At 37.2% G+C, this 23433-nt stretch overlaps 1 protein-coding gene across 2 annotated transcripts in view; it reads right to left on the bottom strand.

Annotated features, from left to right (window-relative positions):
* Positions 1-5104: 5104 nt before the first annotated feature.
* The window catches only part of ELOVL4 (ELOVL fatty acid elongase 4), a 37562-nt gene continuing 19233 nt past the window's right edge, over positions 5105-23433 (bottom strand). For both annotated transcript variants that reach the window (XM_036380042.2, XM_036380044.2), the window contains exons 2-6: positions 22668-22855; positions 19453-19533; positions 12720-12891; positions 10405-10532; positions 5105-9900 (exon numbers count right to left, since the gene is read on the bottom strand). In XM_036380042.2, coding sequence (XP_036235935.1) covers positions 9625-9900; positions 10405-10532; positions 12720-12891; positions 19453-19533; positions 22668-22855 — 845 coding nt within the window. In that variant the 3' untranslated portion in view covers positions 5105-9624. The remainder of the gene's footprint in view (positions 9901-10404; positions 10533-12719; positions 12892-19452; positions 19534-22667; positions 22856-23433) is intronic.

The following is a 23433-nucleotide window of genomic DNA, read 5'->3' as shown; positions in this document are numbered from 1 at the left end:
TTGCATAAACATTCAGATTGCATTATAACAGCTGAAAAAAATTAATTAAGAAATATAGTTAATTAGCCCACCCTCACCTCTGATTGAGTGTATCATCAATCTCTTCTCTAAAGCATTCTTCACAATTGTAATGGCTGCTTTATCTAAGCATCAAAGAGAAACAAGCTCCAGCTGGGAATTTAGAACCTGATACTTATTTTCTTAATATAATAGCATTAATAAGCAAAAATGAGGACATTTCTTAATTCAGTTGCTTTAGCTACTGAAAGAGAAGAGGGCACAAAAAGAATAGTAAGTAATACCCTCAATGAGCAGAGTTCAGGGATTTTTCTTTAACTTATTCCTCAATGCTGAAGAAAGACATGACAAAGTTGTATTGAATGAAAAGACTTTTAAAACTTACTTAAATCAGAAAATAGAACACAAACAATCTGTTGATTTTTTTCATTTATTTTTCTGAATTCCTAGTTCCTAAACATAGCTTTGGCAGCTAATAATTTCTATATCCTGGCCTAGTCACTGTGCTGAAAAAAAGCTGTTAACTATATTGACTTTGTGGCAGATTATGGAATCCTTTTAAATTTCTAATTTAGATCCCGAATGGACTGCTCACCAGGTCACAATGATGCTGAGAACTTGGTGTCTGGCATTTTGCTTATAATGGGAAATTTGCTCAGTGAAGGAGGCACTGCACTGCATTCTGCTGCTGTTTTAACAAACAAAGAATTACATTCCCTCAAGATGTCATGCTGCCAGAATTGCTGTACCAAAAATTAAATTGAGAACAGAGTCTCAAATCCTTTGTCTGGCTAAATCATCATATTGTTTTCAGCATCTTTGCAATGCAAAAGCAAGCAGACCACTAATCCTTTGTGCATCTCTTTGTTCCTACAGCACATGTTTCTACTCCCCATGAAAACATGCATCAAGAGGTAATGTGAAGAAAGTATCAAGAATATTTTTGTCAGATGAAAATATCCACTTATTCCCCAGTCAGCTAAAATTCCTAACAAAACACATTACAAAGTAAATGGATTCCTTCTACTTAGTGCATCTCCTACTGAGCTGAGCAGCCATCTTCTACTACTTGCCCTGAATTGCAGAGTCCAGTGCTGCTCCCTGGTAGCCAGTGGCTGGACCAGAGGCTGGCAAAGTCAGACTCAAGGTGTTGAAAGAATGAGAAATTGTCTCACTGCCAAAAATGTGCTAAAATGTGTTTTGAAAGGCATCCTGTGAGTTTGAGTATGAAAAAAATTATAATTTCAAAAATTACAAAATTACAAATTCTTAGTTTGAAATTGAAATTGTTCTAACAGTTCAGCTCAAGGATTTTAGTAAATCAATCCCTCTGTAGATTTCAATGGGCTTCAGATAACACCTTCTGGATCCAGGAGATTTTACAGACTTGTGAGACAGGCAACTTATGCCAAGTGCTTATCAAGATGGTACTACAGGGGTATTCCACAGTGCTGGTGCAACTAGAGGCATTAAAGAGAGTTTGAGTTACAAGCATTGCACATACAAATCTCATATCTCATCTCTTATCAAAGACAGATTTAATAAAGTGCCATAAAGCCAGAAAAAAAGTCACCCATGCCCTGGTCTGCAGCACAAAGGGGAGTTTTCTCTGTAAGAATTCTGCCACAGGCAACACTGTGTAGGTTCAAAATATGTTGCCACTTCTAGTATTTTACTAAAGTAATTACACCTATATTGTAAAGTATTAAAAAAACCAAAAAAAACCCAAAAAAAACCCCCAACAACAAAAAACAAACAAAACAACAACAAAAAAACCCACCAAAACCAAAACCAACCAAACCAAAACAACAATTGCCAAAAGAAAAAACAAAGTGGAAAAAAATTTAAAGGTTTTGGTCCTTGTTTTTGTATTATACTCCAACTTTCCTAGTGTGCAATGTGAGGTCTAGACGGTAAATCAATTTTATAAATTCTGTTAGCATCATGGACTGTCCTTAGTGAAATTCTCACTGAAATAAGTGAAAGTCCACCTAAAGAATACCAAAAAGCATCAAAACTTACAATGAGAGATTTTACCTGTACAAGAAAACTTACCCGAATTTAAAATAAAAATCCCCAAATATCAGATTTATAGAAAAATCTGATATTTATTAAATTGCCATCACAGAAGAGCTCAGTATAAAATCTCTAACAAGGTGATTTTACAGTGCCAGCAAACTCTCTCTCACAGCCAAAGCTCTGGTTATGAATGTACAGTGTGCCTCCATATCATAGAATACAAAACTGGAGTTTCTCCTTGTAGCCCCATATTTGCTAAACAGGAAGACAAAATTTAATAAAAACTTCTATTAGTTTATTGTATCCAGAACACTCAGTTTTGGGATCATTAAATGAAAGATATTGTTACTACTCAACCTGCTCAGAATGTGCAGCTGCTATTTGGCATTTCAGACTGCAAGAAAAGCCACTTCACACGCCCCAGTGACAAATCACAGCAGTAAATATTCTCTGAACACATCACAGTCTTCATCCAAGGAGCCACTCTAGCACAGCAGAAAGGCATGCACAGATGAAGTGATTGAAGTGGGAAAAGAGGGAAAAAGGGAAAAATTTCAGTAAGGAAATACCTGTTACTTAAAATCTAATTTTCTGAGTAAATCCTAACAATGTGGTGGGTTTTTTCCTATTTAATTGGAGCATTTCCAGCGTGTTTGGTTTATGTCAAGCAGCTAAGAGCTGAAAAGTATTCTAGGCTCTTTACAAGTACAGCATCCAGGGACACATTTTCTGCAAACTCTGTACCTTACGCTGTCAGCAGAAAATGTTCCAACACCCCCTGCCAAATTTGATGTTTTGAGAATAGGTAGAACAACAAAAAAAAACCAAAACCATTCCTCATTGGTCCAGGGACTTCTTCTGTGCCATCTGCCAATTGTGTGGAAACCAGGTCAGACACCAGTCCAGGTAAGAATCTGTTGTTCAGTAAGGAAAATTCCTATCAGGCTGGGTAGACCCAGACTGCTGTACCCTGTGCCCAAGAGCAGCATTTAAGGTGCACCCAGTACACCAAGCACTTGAAACCCTCGACTGTAAAACACCCCAAGGTTTATTTTAACATTTTACTCCCTTGCAGCTGCTACAATATCTTCCTATGACATACATCCCACTCTGGAATAATTTAGTAAGCAAGCACCTGACCTGAAGATACATGTACAAAAAAGAAAGAAAGCAGTAACAGAAGCTCCACAAAACCAGTTTTTAGCAGTTATACAGCAATATTCAGCTTTTTAGGGCTTTGTGTTACTGCAAGAAGCTACTCAGAAGCTCTGAAGATTATTAATGAGAAAATACAGTCCTGCCACTCCAGGAGTATGATGTTTGTAATTACTTTCAGTCCAAGCATTTGTAGTTAGATAAATCACCTTCTTGACTGTCATTTAAGACAAAGCAAACTTTCATGTACTTCAGAATGTACTTACAGCATCTGTAATGAATACACAACAGTAACAGCTATGGTCATTTAACTCCTGCAACATCTAGGGGCAACAGCAAAAACTAGAGGAGCAATAACCTCATGTTCTCCAGCTTTTGGCCCAAGTTGTTTCTTGTATTTCTCTAGTTTTCTCTCATAAACTCCAAAAAATACCAGTATAACAGTGGTTTTCTCGTCAAACAAATTAAGGTTACACCACTGTAAGAACAATCACTCTCTAGCTAAAAATAAGGAGGACAGAAAACACTTTGAATAATTTCAAAAATCAAAGATTTCTTTTTGTTTAGCAGACTAAAACCTACCTGATTGATTTGACAGATAGCAGTGATGCCATACGAGCTTGTATCAATTCCCACCTACTGAATCAAAATGCAAATAACTTTTTCCCCCAAAGCAGCACTGACTGTGTGGTGCTCTGACAGGAACTGCCAGCACTGTTTTATAGGGTGCTCTAATCAGGGCCTGGATGATCAAGAGACATAAACTTACCCATCAATCAGTATCTTTGTAATTCAGTCAAATGTGATGTCACTGGCATGTCAGGCAGCCAACAGAAAAGTGTGCCTGCATTCCTGAGGTGACCTAGAAGTCCCAAGCATAGAAGAAGACACTGAAAGGCTCTAGCCCATAGAGGTGCTGCCTTCACAGCTGTCCTTGAGTACATGCTTCATGTGTGTGTCTGAGTAGCCCACGTTCACCCACCTTCAGTGCTTTGAGCTGAGCAAGAGAACAGGTGATAAAACCCTTCCCCCAGCAAACCCCAACTTCCCAGATGTTAAGAAGCAAGTGATACAAAAAAGAACATTGAACATCAGAGGATCTAGTCCATTCTATCCAATCATTCAATAAATCTGATTTGACCATGTTCTTATTTTCAATTACTGGTGGGGAATAGAGTTGTGAGAAGGATGCCTGCAGAGAGAGCCTACCCCAGCACGAGTTAATCATCTAAAGGACAAATCTTGTTCTGAACACTTGGTGTATTTTCTGATTCCAGGGAGGATGCAAGCAGTGGATTGAAGCAATAGCTGAGAATTGTGCAAGACATAATTGACCACACCATATTTTGCTATGATGGCAGGCTTGATTCTCTGCTACTTGACTCTGGAGTAGCTATTTGCACTGAGGTTCTAGGAGAGAAACATGGGTGCAACTTGATATTATAAGGTTGATTACAGAGATCATACTTGGCAGACAATGAAGGAACTTACTGTACCCAGCACATGTAACCACGAATTGCACCTAATGCCAAAAGTGCTCCAGATTCTCTGGGATGAGAGACTTCATTAACACCACAGGTAATTGTATTCCTAATTGTTAACAATTCCAAGACCAAATAAGGAAACTTAGGGGATTTTTTTGTTTGTTTTAAGTGGGCATCCTATTTTCAGTCAGTTCCCTAAGAGTGATTTCAAAGTCACTCCACTATTATTTGGGGACAATATTAAAAAAATAGGAAGTCCCTGTAACTTTAAAATAGGAGGATGTGTCACAAAAAATGGTTTTCTCAAACTCCTGGGCAACAAAACAGATTACATCACACAATCTGCACAACACTAGAATTAGCAGGAATCTTGAGGCAAGATGGGACACAGAAGAACATACTACAGAATGTATAAAACCAAACTCAAACAGCATGAAAAAAGTAATGTTTATTTTTAATGTTTACAAAAGCATGAACACCTTATGCAAAAGCAGCACCCTGAACCATACATTTCCCTCAATCTTCCTGGGATATTGGCAGAAAGCAAGTATTTTCTCTGCTCTTTAGTGCTCAACATACTCTGCTGAGGTAAATGGGAACAAACCCACTCATTTCATGGAGCTCCCTCTGCTTGCATTAGCAAAGGGGCTGGTGCATCAGACTGCAGTGCAATGAGATGTCATATGGGTGTCTTGCTTTAGGTATCAAATTAGATTAGTCTGTGTTTCTAACCAAGATAAATACACTATCCAGATAGTTAATTAGCTCCCCATTCTCTTCAATTTTGACTGAAATACATCTCAGCCCACATTAGCTTCATGCAAGGTTTAACTTTATGCACCATGAACAGTTTTATTCAAGTTTTTAAGAGATAGCTAGTGCTTGTAAGCTATTTTAGGACTGAGATCTTGCATCACAAAAGCTGTTTGTCCTTTCTTACCTCCCTTCCCAGCACATGCAGTTCAAGTGTTTACTCTGAAGAAATGTGCCCTTAGGTTAACCTGAAAAAATGTGCAGCATTTTCATTTTGCCTTCACCTTTTTTTCCTGATGTGGAGCTGGAAGTAATTGATGCTCCTGTAATCAAACAGGCCATGCTTTTGAACTTACATGGAAACATTTGTTTAATAGGTGGACTCAGTCATCTTAATGGTCTTCTCCAACCTAAATGGTTTTATGACTCTGATTTATTTTTAGAAGTTTTCTGTCAAACAGAAAATATGATTGCAATGATTTCAAAGACTCACCTGGAGCAAGTTACTCATACTAAAATGATCCCTACCCTAATACAGCATAATTCCCCAGCTACCCTGAGTTGAGATCTCTCCCCTCAGAATCTACAACTGATGCCTCAAAATATTTATTACATTGGTAGAAATGGCTCTGTCTTGTCTGCCATCCTATATCTAAAATAACTGACAAATACTATTTATGTTTGCAAGACTGATATTGGATCTGTGGAAAGAAAACTGCTTCATTTTCCTGCTGGAGCTAGGAATCATTCTATTAGCTCCTGCCAAATTCACATTCAAGCAATATAATTTACTTCACATCTTGAAAGAACCTGCTAAGAACTCATACATATATACACACACATACACTATGTATGTGTACACATATATACACACATGTATAGATAATTTGTATTTAATTTTACACTGAAAAAGTGCTAAAATAATCCAACAACTGTCACTGCTAGAGATGAGGCTAAATGAAATGGTATTACTTATATGGCATCAAATATTTAGAGACTCTGGTCCAAGAGCTTCAGAACTCTTAGCAAAAAATTATCATTCGTTGGCAAAAAAAGAAAAGTTTCAAATCGTTTGAATTTAATTTTTCAATAAATTGAAAGATTTAGAAGAACAAAACCCCAATAACCCTGTAAAGAATAATTCTACTGCAAAAGATTGTATAATTTGAATTTCAGTACTGTGTATAGAAAATACACATTTATACATACTTTCATGGCAAAATTTTAAGCTTCCTTAGATTCAAAGATGACTCTAATGAATCTGTCAGTATTTCACATGTGCATTATTGCCTATATTTTGGAAAACAAAAAGCTGTACAAGTTGAGCCCTGTATTCTGTTAGTCTGGCTGCATAGTCAGAAACAGAAATATTGCACATGAAATCATGCCTACAAAAATGCACATTTAATAAGGCCATTATATTCAAGATTGTAATGGGACTTGAATTACATGAATAATCAAAATATATCATAAATAGACCTAGGAAAGTCATACTGCAAAAGATATACTCAAAACAGCAGTGATCCAGTAATTTAATAATTGGGGGGGTTTTCCTCCATCAAATGGCAATCTCTCAAACTGGTTTTATGCACAGGACCAGACAACATGATGTGTATGTACACATGCATTCTCACAATGAGTTTTTCATGTTTTTTTTAGAATTTAACAATTACCCCAGAATTGGATAGTAGATTTCTACTCAAATTCTGTCAACAATGTTCAAGTTCCAATCAGCTTAAATTCACTTCCATGCATGATGAGGGGGAAAAATTTTTGACTTTCAGTTATTTAAATATTTACCATCATGCAAGACATAATTCTTAAGAATTAGTCAGAAAGTGTAGCAAAGACACAATTGAACCTATACTGGCATACTCCTCAGTATGCTGTTTCAGAGCTAGATCACATTAAGGGTATCAGTTTAGGTGATCTGGCTTATTGAATGAATGACAGAGCAAACAACCAATCTAACACAATTCAAGGAATGATACAGACTTAGAAGTTAGCTGCCCACATCCCATGGCAAATAGAAAGAAGCAACCCTTTAATCAAAGTGGGGTAAATGACCTTGAAATTACAGCAGGATAACTGCATTCACACCACTCACTACCTCGGAGTAGCAGGTGTGCTGTAAATCTCTTCTGTAGTTATTTACTCCTTTAGCTACTCCAAAGTTACTGAGCCAAAGTTACAAAGCCAGCATTTTGGCTTGGTTAAGGGTGGTGGCATCTGTCCAAGAAGGAAGGGTAGATCCCCATCCCTCTTTCCCATGCCACACTACGCAAATTATGCAAATTCCAAAAGCATCATTACAAAGGCTGGAAGAATCAGAAGACACAGCAGATAAGAAACTTAATGGTCACATGCATTTGAGTTCAGCAGAGATAGTTTTTCACAATTCTACATTCTGCCCAAAAATCCAAAGTGGTGGTGATTAGGGATGAACCACCTCCCAGCTGAACCAACTCCAGCATCAGGAATTATTTTTTAATACACAGACTATACCCAAAACTGTCTTTCCTAGAATCTGTTTTCTGGGTTTAGATTTTTTTTTAAATAGAAACAAGACAAACCTGAGAACCAGAATATGTGACCTGCTTGCATATTATAAACAGTCAATAGATGATTGAGATACAAAAATCTATTAACATGTCACTCACTTTATACTCACAGTTCCGTCTACTCTTTCTGCACCAATGGTGCCACTTGCCAGATCTATGTTTGTTGCTACCTCTGGTTATATTTTTGACCAGAGCTGGGGGGGGAATGCATTTGGACAGTAACAATGCAGCTCTTGCAATGATGGCCAAGGAACACCAGTAATAATTCAGAATATAGTTTCTAATTCCACCCATCTTCTACTCATTGCGTGCTAAGCAGCTCAAAATGTATCACTTAGTAATCACATTATTCAGAAGGTGTATAAATTTTTCCCTATTTTCTTCACAAAAGGATTGGTAAAAAGTCCTTTATGTAACATGTAAATGAAAATCCATCTAAAAGTTTCTACTTATTTTAGCAGTTTTGACTTACAATGGTGGCCTGTCTGTCAGAAATACTTTGCCTGCAAGTGTCTAACAAATAGAGTTTTGACAGGTATCAAGCAATAGCAACGTTTTCAAGGTTTTATGTTTGCTGTATTTAGTACTTTTAAACCCAATTCTCACTCCCAATAAAGTGATGGTTGGTCTTGTAGTTAGCATGACTACTCATGCACACAGCATTTCTAAACAGAATTACATGCTGTTTTCTCTCCATCATAGAATTATCTTACCATTTTGAGTATTTTGAGTCAGTGCCACAGATTTAATGCAGGTCACAGACAACAAGCAGCAGGCCTATTTTTACTGCTTGCTTCAACTAATATATTTGTTCATATTTACACATTCTTAAAATGTACTTTTGACTTGGCTGTACTAAAAGTACCACTCCAAAATTTCAGTTTACACTAAAATGATGACTTGATCAAAGGATACCACCAAATATCCCTTTTACTCCCACAGGGAAACACATGTTCTCCTGAATTAGTATTAACGGATATTTAGATTAGAGGACTCCATATTTCAGAAACCAGTTATTTAATGCTCAATATTCTTTTCAGCAGATGAAGAGGTAGGTATATTTCCACACAAGAAAAAATAATAAAACAAAAACCAAACTGTAACAGATACTCAATTAAATCAAGTAATGTCTGAAAAGTCAAACACTGTTCTGACAGCACATATTTTGTCTGAAGGTACTCTCCAAGGAGGAGAAGAAAAGTTGCACATTCTGATTAGATAATACGTCATAATTTGAAATTTAATAATTTTCTGGAAAGAAAGCACAAGTATTCAAATGCTACTTCCTTTCCCTCCCCCCCACCCCCCAAGAAATGTGGGTGCCAACAAAACTGTATCAATGGTATTAACTTTTGGACTGCTAAACATGGAATCAACTGCAATTCTTCCTTACATTCACCAACACCAGCAGTCTACAAGTTTACACAGAGACCATATGCATGATAATTACATAATTACAATAGAAATTCAACTTTAGTGTTGTTCTTAAAACAATCTTCATAAATAATGAAAATATCTGTGTTCTAGCTCTTCAGTAACCTAAGGTTAATTGGTACAGATAGTGTTTCTTTCTTCCTTTTATAAACCAAACTGGAGGTTCCTCACTGCCAACAATGGTTAAGGCCTGGATCAAGTTACTCTCCTTTTGCTTTTCCCTTTTTCTGCTTTTTTCCATTTTCCACCACCGCATTATTTTCTGGTTTGCTTACTCCATTTGCAACAGCACCATTTGCTATTTTGCCATTCTTTACAGGTTCCTTGGGCAGCTTATATGTCCGATAGTAGAAGTTACCAAACAGGAAAATGAAGGTGATAGCATAGAAAATGACACCCCAGTGCATCCATTTAGGGAAAGGACAATCAATATAAATAGACAAGGCTGTGTGGCCAATAGTCACATGGAACTGCACCTGAAAGACAGAAAATATAGAATCAAAAACGTCTGGATATATTCTGTAGGTCTGAGCCCATAAATTTATATCAATTCATTAAGTAATGGAAACAGCTGAACTGGGAGGTGATAGGGAAGCAGTATTTGCCTGTCACAATCATGCAGGCACATTTATGCTTGACCAGGAGCATCATATTTGTTGTAATATCTGGCATCAGTTTTCAGAAACAGGACGATGAGAAGATAATAAACAATCTGAATTTTCTCTACCTTTTGAACGTGCTTTTGTTATTCAGTTGAAACAACCAGCAAGGAAGCATTAGACTTTAGCTCACACAACCCTTATATATGCTGCATATGTTTTTTCAAAGCTGAATAAATGCTTCCATCTCCAGGAAGTACTCTAATTGAGGAGTGTCAGGCAGAGAACTTTTGGAAGGAGCAGCATCTGATCCAAAGCTCTGCAAATGCAAATCCACACAGAGGCAACATCTTTTATGCCAAAAGGAGGGGAATTACTTACCAATTGCAATATGGTCAAATATCGTTTCCACCACAGGTATTTCTGAAATTTAGGGCCACAAGCTGCCAATCCATAATACATGTACATAATGACATGAATAAATGCATTCATTTGAGCTCCGAAAAAAGCTGTCCAGGAACAGAAGGGAAGATCATCATGTCATTTTGGAAAAGAGGATTCTTTTCTAGTATTACTTGTATAATTATTTTTAATAGAAAAAATTACAAAGCACAGGACATGTCAGGATTCCACCTCCAAAATATTGAATAGTATAATACAGACCTGGCTGTCAACATGTGCTGACACAAACAGATGTTAATGCAAGTAGTATGTCACACTTTCAGTGTAACTACTTATGCCAAAGCTTTTTATAAGATTTTTGTTGAACAAACATAAATGACATCTATTCCACATTATTAATATTCCATATTGTTGCAGTGTAACTGCAACTGTTTTTCTGAAGGATTATTAAAAGCTTTATTAGACAATGTAAAGTATAAAATACCAGGCTCTGAATTTGAAGCTTTTAAACTGTATTTAAATGCAAAAGGTTCACTTCTCAGTAAGAAGTCAAGAAACTCACATGGAAGTCTGATTAAACAGGCCAAAAAAAGCCTATACAAAGCATGACTTGACTCATGTTTATAAGAACTTCAAGGCATTGCCAGATGAGTTTGTCTAAATTAATAATCTTTAGTTTCTTTATTTATGATTTAAAATATCCAACATTCTTAAATATGTCAGTGTATAGTATAACATTTTCTAGAATGATCCCTGTTAGAAGCATGTTGACAGTTTCATTTGCATTAAGATCTCTTTGCTTTGTCAAGATTAGCAGCCATTTAACAGAAACACATTATATTTTGTTAAAGTGTTCTTACACTGACAGAGAGGCTCAAAAATGCTCTAATGTATAAGATTAGGGCAATACAGACAATAGCTGCTGACATCAAACAGCTCAGATGCCCGTGTGGTCTGGACCCAGTTGTTGTAATAGGGTCTAGTTTATAATAGACCTGTCTATGTAAGCAATGTGCTATCAACTAGAAAATAGAAGAACACAGATCTATCCACATTTATGCAGTGCTGGTACATAAATGCAGAAAAGCAACTGCTGCTTTTCCTTTTGCAGGCTCTAGGAATTAAGAGGCAGTGCTAGAACACAAAGCTTGAAAGAAATTTGGAAATAGTTGTAACTGTTGCATTAAAAACTGCAGATATTTAGCATGAAAATTCTGAAAAGGCAACAAGGGAGTGGGCCTTTTGAGATATCCAGGGAATTTCTAAGCAAGTAACCATCCAGTCTCCAATTATCTTATTTGATAGGTGCAGTTGCCATTAAAGGTCATTAAACATCTGGTTGAATGACCTGCTTCCTGCACATTACGTGAAGGAAATTAAAAGAGACACTGAATTTACATATTTCTTCCTTGCAATGGAAGTGGCCACTCAGTACTAAATACCTATAGTAAATGGGAGCATAAACCACCCATGCATTAAGTGTTAGTGTGGTTCAAAAAAAACGAAAAACAAAACACCAAACCCAAAATATTAGTTTGGTGTTCATAATATGATATTTTGTGTTTACTAATATAGCACACATCAAAGGAAAGAGGGCATTTTCCCTGTACCCTCAGTTCTGCAGAGCTTTCAATTTGAGATAAGGCTAAACAACAGGAACACGAGTACAATGTTGGCAATGAAGGGTGTGGCAAGTAAAATAAACAAAAATAAAATTATTTGATGGAGGCTTTAGAAAAGAAGCAAGGGGAAAAAAGGCTGATAATGAATTTAGACTTGTGTCATTATGAATAGGTTTTAAAAATGAATTGACAGATTTATTGGCTCACCTCCAAGGGAAGGTTTTAGAATTTTATATTTGCCTCTTAATAAAAATAAAAGCAAACCTCAAATGCATATACAATGCCAAAATAACATCTCCATTGTCTTCATTAAATTTGCACACAGAATGTGGCCCATAATTAGATTTTGCAGCTCTCTGTATCTGCAAAAATGAAAGTTAAGCAAGATGCATACATCTTTCTGTTTCCCACAGATACAGATACTTTCGAAGGCAGAACTTCAGGCTTGCAATTGATGCCCATGAGGAAAAGAAAAGAAGTTTTGCAATTCATTAGACTATTGCCCTGTTATCTTTTCCTCCCCCATAATTCCCACAGAAGGAGATCGTATGCATTAATAAACAGTTTTGTATATTATTAAGTCAAGTCTATAACATTTTCTTCTATTGCTCCCAAACAATAATAATTCTCCCTTCTGTCCAGTCAAAAGCATATGAGAGGAAGGGAACTCACCTTGTCCACCTGCAACCCACTTAATACCAATCCACCACAAGGTGAACATGGTGAAATGGTGATAGACATGAAGGAAACTAATTTGGTTAAATTTCTTCCTCAGGATGAAGAATACTGTATCCAAATACTCAATTCCTTTAGAGACATAATACCACCATAGAGCAGCAGCTATCTGCAATGAAAAACAGAGACTATGTAAGTTTGAGTGATTCCAAGCTGAATGGAATAAAGTTCTCACCACCTGGCTACTGTAAGAGAAGGATACTGCTTCCTTCCCTAAATCTTGGTTAAATGTTGAGGTGGAATCAAATATCTGACAGTATGAGAACAACAAAAAAATATTCCTTTCATCTGTTCTGGACATGGAAGAAGATTATGGAAGAACATTATTCTGAGCCTGTTGCTCACAAATCACATCTGTAAAAAACAACGGATATAGTTAAAAGCTCTGCCATATCTGAACAGTTTACCAGTTAAGCATGGGAAGTTTGTGTCCTTATTCTCTTCTAAGCTTTGCAGAAGTCTGCCACAGGGCTCCCCCCTCTAATGAGGCAACACTTTGATGTGGTCAGAACAATGAGGCAGAAACATGATGATAAAATGAAGTTGCAAAGGTGAAACCTCCAGTACCATAGGCATATGGGTGGAAAGATATCAAAAAAATTTAGATGCAGCACAGATTTCACATTCCTTACAGCAATATTCCCTCAGCTTCTTCTGACCTGCTTAGCAACTCCCTCTGTAAAGCAGCATTCCCCCAGTGGCTCTCTGCTATTCAGGGAGTAGAAAAAAAGAGACCACAGGAGCCATTCAAACTGAACAGGTATTATCCATCTACCCAACAGGGAAGTGCTACACACCCAAAATTCTTTTTCTCATCCACCCATCACAGCGCATCCTGCCCAGGATGTAACACAAACAGGGCTTCCTGCTGAAATTAGGATACTGTCAAAGCAAGTAAAGCCCAGAAGCCCTGTGTAGCAATATGCTAATGCTATGATATGGGAGTATGGTGGTGGTAGGGACTCCCTCCCAGATCCCAAAACATAGCAACAAGTCTCGTTTTGGCATTGTAAGTCATCCAGCTTGTTATGCAAGGGTGGGACCAGATGGTGACTCACACAGAGAGCTGGAAAAAAAAAAAAGAGTTGGAATTGGTACCACCAGCAAGGAGAGCAGGCCATGTCACAACACACTATTTGTAAGATGTTGGCCTTGTCTTTCAGGACTCAGTTGATGGTAAATGAGACTTTCTTAACTTAATATGGTGTGAAATAACCCTACCACCCCCTCAGTCCGCAGGGAAGGCAGAAGAAAAAAGAATTAACACAGAGCAGCTTCCCTTCCCAATGTCACACATACTTGTGAGATAAGGGGAACCATAAAGATCTGTAGAGAGCAATGCTATAGCCCTGCATGGTGTTTTCCTCTACCTCTCCAAAGCAGTGGGAAAGGACAACATCTCTCCACAGACTAAGTTTGTCATAGCCATAATTGGTCTGGTGAACAGTTTAGGAGAAATTACAGCAGAAGCAAAAAATGCAGCACAGGAGAGGAGTGCTGCATATCTGCATTGCAGGCTCTGCAGTTTCCCAGAGGGACTGCACATCTTACTGATGCCAAACTGCAGCCTTCTATGTATCCAGTAATGAACACCCTTTTCTCTCTCTGGATGTGATTTAGCCCACTTCACATCTTGGGAAGAGGAGGCAGATTTTTTCACTTTTATATGAAGAGATATTAATACCTAAAGCTGGAGAGAGGCTTAATGACAGAAAAGTGACTCCCACAGATCTTGGAGTTCCCAGACACACAGGCAAGCTGCAAGAATCGTTTATATATATATATATATATATATATATATATATATATGTATATATTGCTCAATATCCAGTACTGCCTCTGGGACAGGTAGTCAGGTATTTAATAACACCCACATCAAGGTTTGTCTCACACCCAATGGGTTAGCATAACAGTCCAGCATCTCTTACAGGTCTTTGCTAAAGTTGTATCTCTTACATAAATTAAGATAAACATCTTTTCATTTCATAAGTTGACAATAAACACTTTGGACTTTATAGCCATAAAATGACAATCCAGCACTGCAATACTTAAGCTCTTTGGAGGTCCTCTCTTCAAAGAAACTTTTAGAGAACCAGAAGGTCAGTCAGAAGCAAACTGCCATAAAATCTTTTATAAAGTAAATGGACATTTTTGTTAATGAAATAAGGGAACAATAAGCTAAATAGCCCATAAGTGAATAGCCAATTTACTGTGACACAGAGTAAAATATGAAAATCCTACAAAACTACTTCTGTCTTATACCCAAAGTGCCACAAGTTCAGTATATGTTCTTGGACAAGTCACATAACACATCTCATTGCTCTTCTTTTGAATTGCACCTAGCAGAGAAAGCAATTGCACTCCATGGGTAAAAATAATCTGAACTTTTGACAAAAATTCTTCCCATCACTTAAGAAAAACAAGAGGACTCTTTGAAGGATTATACCTGATGATTTTGTGTTCCTGTAGATTTTTTTTGCCTCTCAGCTTCTTTGCTCTGTTACTATCATCAAATTTTCTACTATTTACTCTCAAACCTGATAGGTTTTGTGTACTGATGATCTATTTCAGTACTTCCAGTGACTTCTACAGATGTTTTCATCATTAGCTTATAGAAAAAAATGAAACAAATGTCAAGTCATTTGCCTGAGGCCATGCATAAAGTCAGTGAAAAAGGGCAGAGACAGAGAACAATACACTGATATGTAAGCTATGTTGGGAGCAGATGGCTACTATTAAATTTCTTTTTCAAAGCATCAAAAATCATGACCTAACCTTTAGCCTTCAGACACTGCATGCAAGAAAGATTTAGTTGAAAAGAAAAGGAAACATGCATTAAAAAGGCACATCCTTGTAATGAACAATACTAGTCACAACTATATATTTTCTGGTAATTTTCATATATACCAATCTAAGTCTGTTAAAACACCAGATGGCACAGAAAGATTACATTACAGCCTAGGATTAAGAGGGTCAACAAGAGGTCCAATCCCATGTCCTCTGCCTGCTGCAGGGTTTTTGACTGGAGGGCTGTTTTATTACAAGACTCTGTTTCTGCAGCATTTATCCTCCTTTTGGGTTGGAGACATTTATCCATTAAGGGGTGTGAAGGGACAGGTACTTCTTGGAAGGTCACAGCAATGTGAAAAATTAAAATCACTTTTATAGTGAATTTTCAGTTATAGAATTTTGTTTACAGAACTTGTGAAGTCAAGTTTACTGAATTTTAAAGCATATTATGTCTTTTTCATAAGAGGAAACCACTCAAGCTCTAGACATAAATACTAACAATGCAGATTACAATTACAATACAGAAAACAACCATTGCTTGGCTTCATGATTGCAATCAGCACACTTAAAACAAGAACCAATTCACACAGGCCCATGTTCCCAATTCTTCAGAAATGCAAATACAAAATAAATGAACTTTGACCTGGTAAACAAGGACACACAAACATAAGCAGAGGTGGGAAATGACTACTGACAGGCACCAGCATACATTAAGTTAGACAGTGTTACAAAATCATTCACTTCAAATACTGAAGCTCCCAAAGGAGTACTACAAAGCATGGATTTAACATCTCAGCCCTTTGCACTTATTATTTTGACTCTTAATCTATAACCAAAAAAGTTTTTGCAAGTTACATCTGTAGATCCCTCTAAATACTTTCTTAGAGGTTTTCTACCCCCTTTTCTTTCCTGTCTACTATGAATATTTTTTTTTTCCATAACAAAACCACTCAACTTCCTGCCATCAGTCAGTACAGTGGCTGCCTACTACATTCAGCAGATAAGTCATTCACAGAGGAGTTTATTTCAGCAAATATTTCGGCAACTGGGGAATTTAATTTTCATGCCTGCTTGCTCCAGTTGTCCATTGTTTCTTGTAGAACAGTCAGGGGAGCCTGAATGAGATTAACATGTGTAGGTAGGTGCAAAACAGTAAGCAGGAGGACCAGCCTCTTCACATTTTGTGTAAACTACCTAGACAATTAACCATCAGTGAAAGCCAGAAGCTGGATATAAAGTTGAAGAAAACATACAGACAAATACATGGAAAAATATTCCCCTAAAAACTGGCAAAACCAAAAAAGCTTTGTCTGACTTAAGAGGTCTCTGAGCCCCAAGTTGCTGACTTGCTAAACTGTACAGGGGAAGTGCCACCACCTGCCTTTCCTTTGCTACCTTAAAATTACTGGCTTACTGTCTTGATGCATGATGTGGGTTGGAGAGGCAGAAAAGGACATTCTCTGGTATCCAGGATAGCCAAACTTGTTTTCTGGGAGCTCTCTGTAGTCTCTTGAAGGACAAAGGATGGTTTCTTGATCCCTTATTTTGATCAGGAGCTTTACACAGAGGAGGCCACTCAATGTGATGGCAATATCACAGTGAGACATTTCCAAAAAGCCAGAAACAGGGCCCCTACCAAGGCTCCTATGCTGCCATTTAGACTACTATATACAATTAGTTTCATGTTTCTCAACATTCGTTCCAAATTTCAAAGCCCCAAATAAAGTCATATGTGAAGCTCTGCTTTTCAGAGCATGTTCCATAATGCCTTCTGGGCTCAGTGCTGTTTCCATGTGAGCTAGTCCCAGTCTTCTTTATCTGAGCAACACAGGATTTGTTTACTCATTCCCTTGCAAATATGGTCATTGCATTTGTAATTGATTCTACTGTTGCAGTGCAGCATTTCTCTGCAGAGCAAACCTGGTACCAGTAAATGCTAGACATTTAGTATCTAGAGCTATTAAAAGGACATGAGAGATGTGCTAAAATACTTATCAATTCTATACTCAAAACTGCAAAAACATTTTAAAATTGCTTTTGCAGGTTTGTATTATGAAAGACGATGGTGAATGAAATCTTGAGGAGGTTTGGATTGGGTTGGTTTTTGGTTTTTTTTGGTTTTTTTTTTTTTTTTTCTGGTCTGACAGTGTCAAAAACCAGCATACCTTCTAAATCCAGAGCATGACATAGTGTAAAGCAGGACAGAAATGTATCCCAGAATCCTCAGTTCAACAAAGCACACTTGTGGAAAGTATCACTTTCTGCTTGCAACTTACTTACCTAAACTGAGAATTCATTCAAAAGAACTACCAGAGAATGATCAAGATAAAGAGTCTTGACTGATAGCATACTATACACTTGCTGCAGCAACCTGAGACAACTCCATTTTCCCTCCTTCCTCAACTCCCTCAGGTGCAAACTGAACATGCTACAACTTAAAACTTCAGGGATAAAGTTTATGCAAATCCACAAAAATGGCAAATAATTTTATAAAATTAAAAAAAAAAAAAAAGAAAAAAGTCAGGAAGTCAAAAGCGTAAATATTGCTAGAGCAATCCTTCCTATCTGGACATATTATATAGCATAAATACATTCTTCAGGTCATTTTGCCTTTAATTCATTGTATAATAATGCTGTGTTTGTCACAACAAACAAAATGGATGATAATTCTTCTGAGCAGGTCTGACCTCTCCACTGCCTCCCACAAATAAGTGCACCTAAAAGTAAGGCTGTGAAACAGACTAATGCTTGTATTTAGCTAGTATAAAAATTCTTTCAATATATACCGCACCAGTCCTCAATGTCATTCAGCTAAGTGCAAGGGCAATCTATTTTGCTAATCTGTTAAAAGCTCCAAACATGTCAAGCACTTGCTATACTCAGCTAGATCTTGTTTTCCCACAAAATTTTTGACAGAATCATTCTAGTGACTGCCACAGTGACAGCACTGTATTGGCAAAGGTGAAAGACTGGCAGCTGCAATAAGGCCAATAAAAATCTAGACACAGAGCTGTTCTGCAGTATCAGCCATTATAAACAGGGTGTAAGACTCAAACCTTTTGCTCTCACTATCACCCCTGCCATGTGCACAAGCTTTTACTAACACTGTCCATGAACAGCCACTCACAGACAAACATTTTTCAAAGTACCATAAACACAACACATTTTCACTGCATTTTCAGGAACATGTCCTAATCTGTACATGGAACTTGCAAGAACAGCTGAGAGATTCTCAGGTGTCAGCTCTGCTGGAAGATAAAGTTTAGTACGTGAGCTAATCAACAGCATTACGAAAATGAACAAGGAACTGCACTTTGCTTTTAATTTGGGTGTTTTCCAAAACCCAGATATTCGAAATCTAAGATTATACAATGAAATCTACTGATAATACATTTGCCAAATGCCAGCAAGGCCTCATAAAGCCAAACATGGGTAAAGGAGACAAAGAGTTGCCACACCAGTATGGGTGAAGTGCAACCACAAGATAAGATGACAAATCTCTCTTGCTTTGATCTAGCTAGGACACACCTCCTTTACTGTGGTTACCCTGGTATCCAAACTTCAGCAAATCTGGGAAGCAAAGGATGTGCACAAAGTTTACTCTGGATGGTACAACTGTGGATGAAGCCAAGGATGGTATCTTTAAGACTCCCCTTACTTGCAGCAGTCAGATGCAAGTTAGCACAAATATGCTGATGCATTTTGACTAAACCTGCCACGTAGGAGGCAGTCAAACCTGAAGTGGCCGGGGAGGATGTAACGGGACACAGCCATTGCTGACAGCAGCTGTGGAAACACTGTTTTCAGAAAAGGCTTAAACCATCATGTAGTGCTATATATTACACACATTCATATACAAACACAAAAAAGAAATACTCACCCTAACTTCATAAACATTATCTGAATAATCCACACTCTGGCAGACATAGCTGTACCCTCGAGCTCTTGATGACAAGAACAACTGAAAATTAAAGTCATAGATGAGGGGAAATATAATACATAAAGCACATTTATAACAATTATCAGCAAATTTCTTGCTACATCAAACTTACCAGAACAGAAACACTTAAAATATTATTAGTCCTATGAAAATTATTGAAGAAAGCCAATATTTAGTACTAACAACCTATTGTTACAGATTATTTATTTTTTTCTTGTAAATTAAAAAGAAAGTACTAATTTTTCCCTGAATGTATCTGCCCAGATAATGAGAGCCTTCTACAACAAATTCCAGTATGACCTTAAGCTATTTGGACACTAATATTCTTTCTGATGGCTCTAGCTTCAGAAACAGAAAATAGCTAATTGCTTTCATCACAATTGACAGAAATGCTCTTCCCAGTATGGATTCAAGAGAACACTATTCAAGAGACAGGAATTGGATAATTTGGATCTACAATTCTTAGCACAGTAAAACAACCAAAATCCAGAATCTCCCCCCCTCACTTTGAACAGCCAAAGCTGAATACCCACTAAACACAGAGAGGGAAAAAGGGTGGAGAAACGTTCAGCATTTTGGCCAACAAAAAAGCAATTGAAGTGCTTCTGTAGAGCCTCTCCGTGCTTAGTTAAGCACATTGCAAAAACCTGGACAGGAGAAGACAAAATTGACATTTGAACAAGTCCCCATTGGAAAGAAGTACACTTGTCTAGAGTTGTACAAAGTTCAAGTAACACTGATCTTGACATTCATAAATGTTATGATCCAATCATTTTAAAGGCAAGTAATCCCTCTATTAAGGATCCAAGAGAGACAGAAGTGGAGCAGACATAAATTGGGATGATAGAAAAAGATTTCAAAAAACCTGTCATGGACAGGCACTGACTGCTCTTACCACTAACCTGACTTCCATCTTATTTACAACATACAAAACCTTGTGAACCTCTGGACTTGCTTGCTGCACGTGTGTTAAAGGAGGGAAAGGAAAGAACTGTCCACAGAAATTATCCTAGAAAAGAAACTGAACTACTTCTGCATCATCTAATTCCATCTAAAAACTACTGTTACTAACTGGAACTCCAGTGTGATTCCACTTGGGCACAAGCACATCCAGTACTAATAGAGAGGAGCAGGGAAAGTTTAATTTGCACTGTTACAGAAACCAACCCATCTCTACTGTGACCTACTGGATAACTCAACCAAGGTTCCCTCTGGTAAAAGGCAGTAAATTGACTTCACCAGACTGCCCTGAAGTAGAATAAGAAATTCATGACTCTGTGGCAAAATAGGGTCTATTCATTGTGACTTCTGCATGTTCTAAGCAAAATTTGCTCCAAATTTGGACCTAAATTTGAATTCAGAGTATGAGTCTTGCACTAGACTCATGTGCTGAGTGCTTTATGACTTTACTATTTAACATAAGCTCCCACAGATGAACAAAAGAGCTTGCCATCAGGATGGTTCTTTAAATAACTTTTAAAGGCATTTCACATTCAAATTCTGTTCTTAGCAATGTCTGGAAATTTTACAATCACTCACAAAATACAAGCAGAATCATTTTACTCATAACAATTACATTAAAACTCGTGTGAATTACAATAGTGGCACAGTGGTATTGTAAACTTTGGAAGCAGAAATTGCCTTGTTACAGGGAACCACTGAAACTTGAACACCTTCCTGCTATCAGTCTCTACAATCAAGAAAAGACTCTTGCTGGAAGGGCTGTATCCATTGTCTTAACATCCATTGAATAACAACCTACCACTAGAACAGAAGAGGAAACTAGAACCTCTGTGTATAAAGTTATGAGCTTTCAGCATATCAACAACAAATATGTATTTGCAGTCCCACTCAGTTTTATATTAATTCAGTGACATGGAAATGCTACAAACACATATCCTCTAAGAAACATAGGTCTGAAAATTATTTGACTGCAAGTTTGGGATCATTCAGCTTATGGATGAAACAACAAGTTTAAAAGATATGTGGAAAAGGCATTGCAGTAACACTGCAGAACTAGTTTCAGCAGTTTCAGTTTTAACCTGCCAAGATGATTGGATTTAATCTCTTCCTTCAACTATGCTTTCATGTCAGCATTAAATTCTTTTGTACCTGTCACACTACTTAGTTGAATAATCCAAGAAAATAGTTTAGACAAAATGATGATTAAGGTGTGATGGTTAAATTTTACTAAACCATGTCTTAAAGAGAGGCTGAAATAATTTCATGATTAATGATTTTATGCTAGGAGCTCTGGGAAAGGGTGAAAATGCAGATCATCATCAGATATGCCATTTTTTCCTGGCAAAAGTATAGAACAGACCAGACAGTTCTGCAATGCTGTAATTTTAACTGCTCTGTTCATTTGCTTACTTCTGGAAACAGATTTTGAAAATCTACGATCAGAGGTGTTCCAGGAAGACAACTCCTGATCCACATGAGCAGCCACAGCAGCATAAACTCAGCATCAGCCTTATTCTGTACAGCGATCCTTGAACAATAATTATCAAACTGTTAAGTAATCCCAGCTAGCTACTGCTACACAGCTGTTCCACTGCAGTGCTACTATTCATTCCCTCTGTCCAGAAAATCCAACAAAGGAAAAATGCAGCAACACTGAAATTTATTACATGTAACACACTCAGAATATTGCAAACCAAATATTAGAAGTCTGTATCCTTTTTATTTAAAGGTATAGTTCACTTAATTTTTATTCTTAATAATAATTTCTAGACAAGATACAGACAATGGATATCTGAATTTCTAAATATTATAAACACATTGAAAGAGTAAACAGCTCAATTTCTAACAAGATACATTCTGATACCCTTTAGGATTATTAAGATGAAAAAAAATGTATCAGTTACAGGTGTTAAATTTACAGATTTTAGTCTGTCCAGTATTCAGACTAACAAAAATCTAAGAAGAACTTGGAATACCTCAAACACAAATTCTCTCTATAGATTCATTTAGTGTACTTATTCTCAAACAGAAACTACCTATTTATAGAAATACTCACCTCAAAGGCAAACTCATCTTTAAAAGTCTGTGCAAAACATTGACTCTTAATAGACATCAAGAATATGCAACATCATTTTCATTTTGACAGCCTGAAACCTCAGTAAGAATTCCCTCTTGCAAGAGGGCATACACACCTCTTTGAAAATGAAGAAGTTGAGCAGGACCATCCCAAAGTTGTAAACAACCAACAGGAAGCGTAGCTGGAAGGGCTCTCTCGTCTTCATCCACTTGGGGCCCAGCCAGACAGTGAGGAGATAAATAGTGCTGATAGTCAGTGTTGGGAATGGAGACTGCATCAAGGGCCAGTCATCAACACGTTTGTCTGGGGGAGCCAAGCAAACAGGAGTCAGCAAGGTCTGAGTAAAATATATTCCATCATCACTTTAAGCATTGAATTTGTTAAGTATTATTTTCTCCTGGAATAGCTGCATCAGATAGTGGAAACACAATGCACTCATTCTTTCTAGGAAGGTTAAAGAAAATAGTTTTTTAGAAAAAAACCTTCTATATCACATTACCTCACAGAGAGATTCATTATGTCATTCAAGCTCTCTTGTCCAGTTCTACAATCCAAAACAATAAAGCAAACAGAATCACATGAACCCAAACACAAATCAACCCACTAATCCCCCAAACGAATTTTGCTTATGATGGATACTGGCGGCAGTGGCAAAATAATCAAACTTTCATCACCACAGGCAAATGAAAGATACACAGATTTGGCAAAATACTGATAAAACCAGTAGCTTTTATTAGTTTAAAATTAGGCACTAAAAAGTCTCCTATAGAGTTTATACAGGTTGTATGATGATAACTTTTGCTACTTGATGTAGGTCAGTCTCATGTTTCAGACAGAATACTAACAGTGTTACCAGAAAACAACCAAATAAAAGAGTTCTA

This window comes from Molothrus ater, chromosome 3, assembly GCF_012460135.2.
Source record: "Molothrus ater isolate BHLD 08-10-18 breed brown headed cowbird chromosome 3, BPBGC_Mater_1.1, whole genome shotgun sequence".
Lineage (NCBI taxonomy): Eukaryota > Metazoa > Chordata > Aves > Passeriformes > Icteridae > Molothrus > Molothrus ater.
The sequence above is the reverse complement of the archived record's forward strand: the minus strand, read 5'-3'. Positions and strand labels throughout refer to the sequence as shown.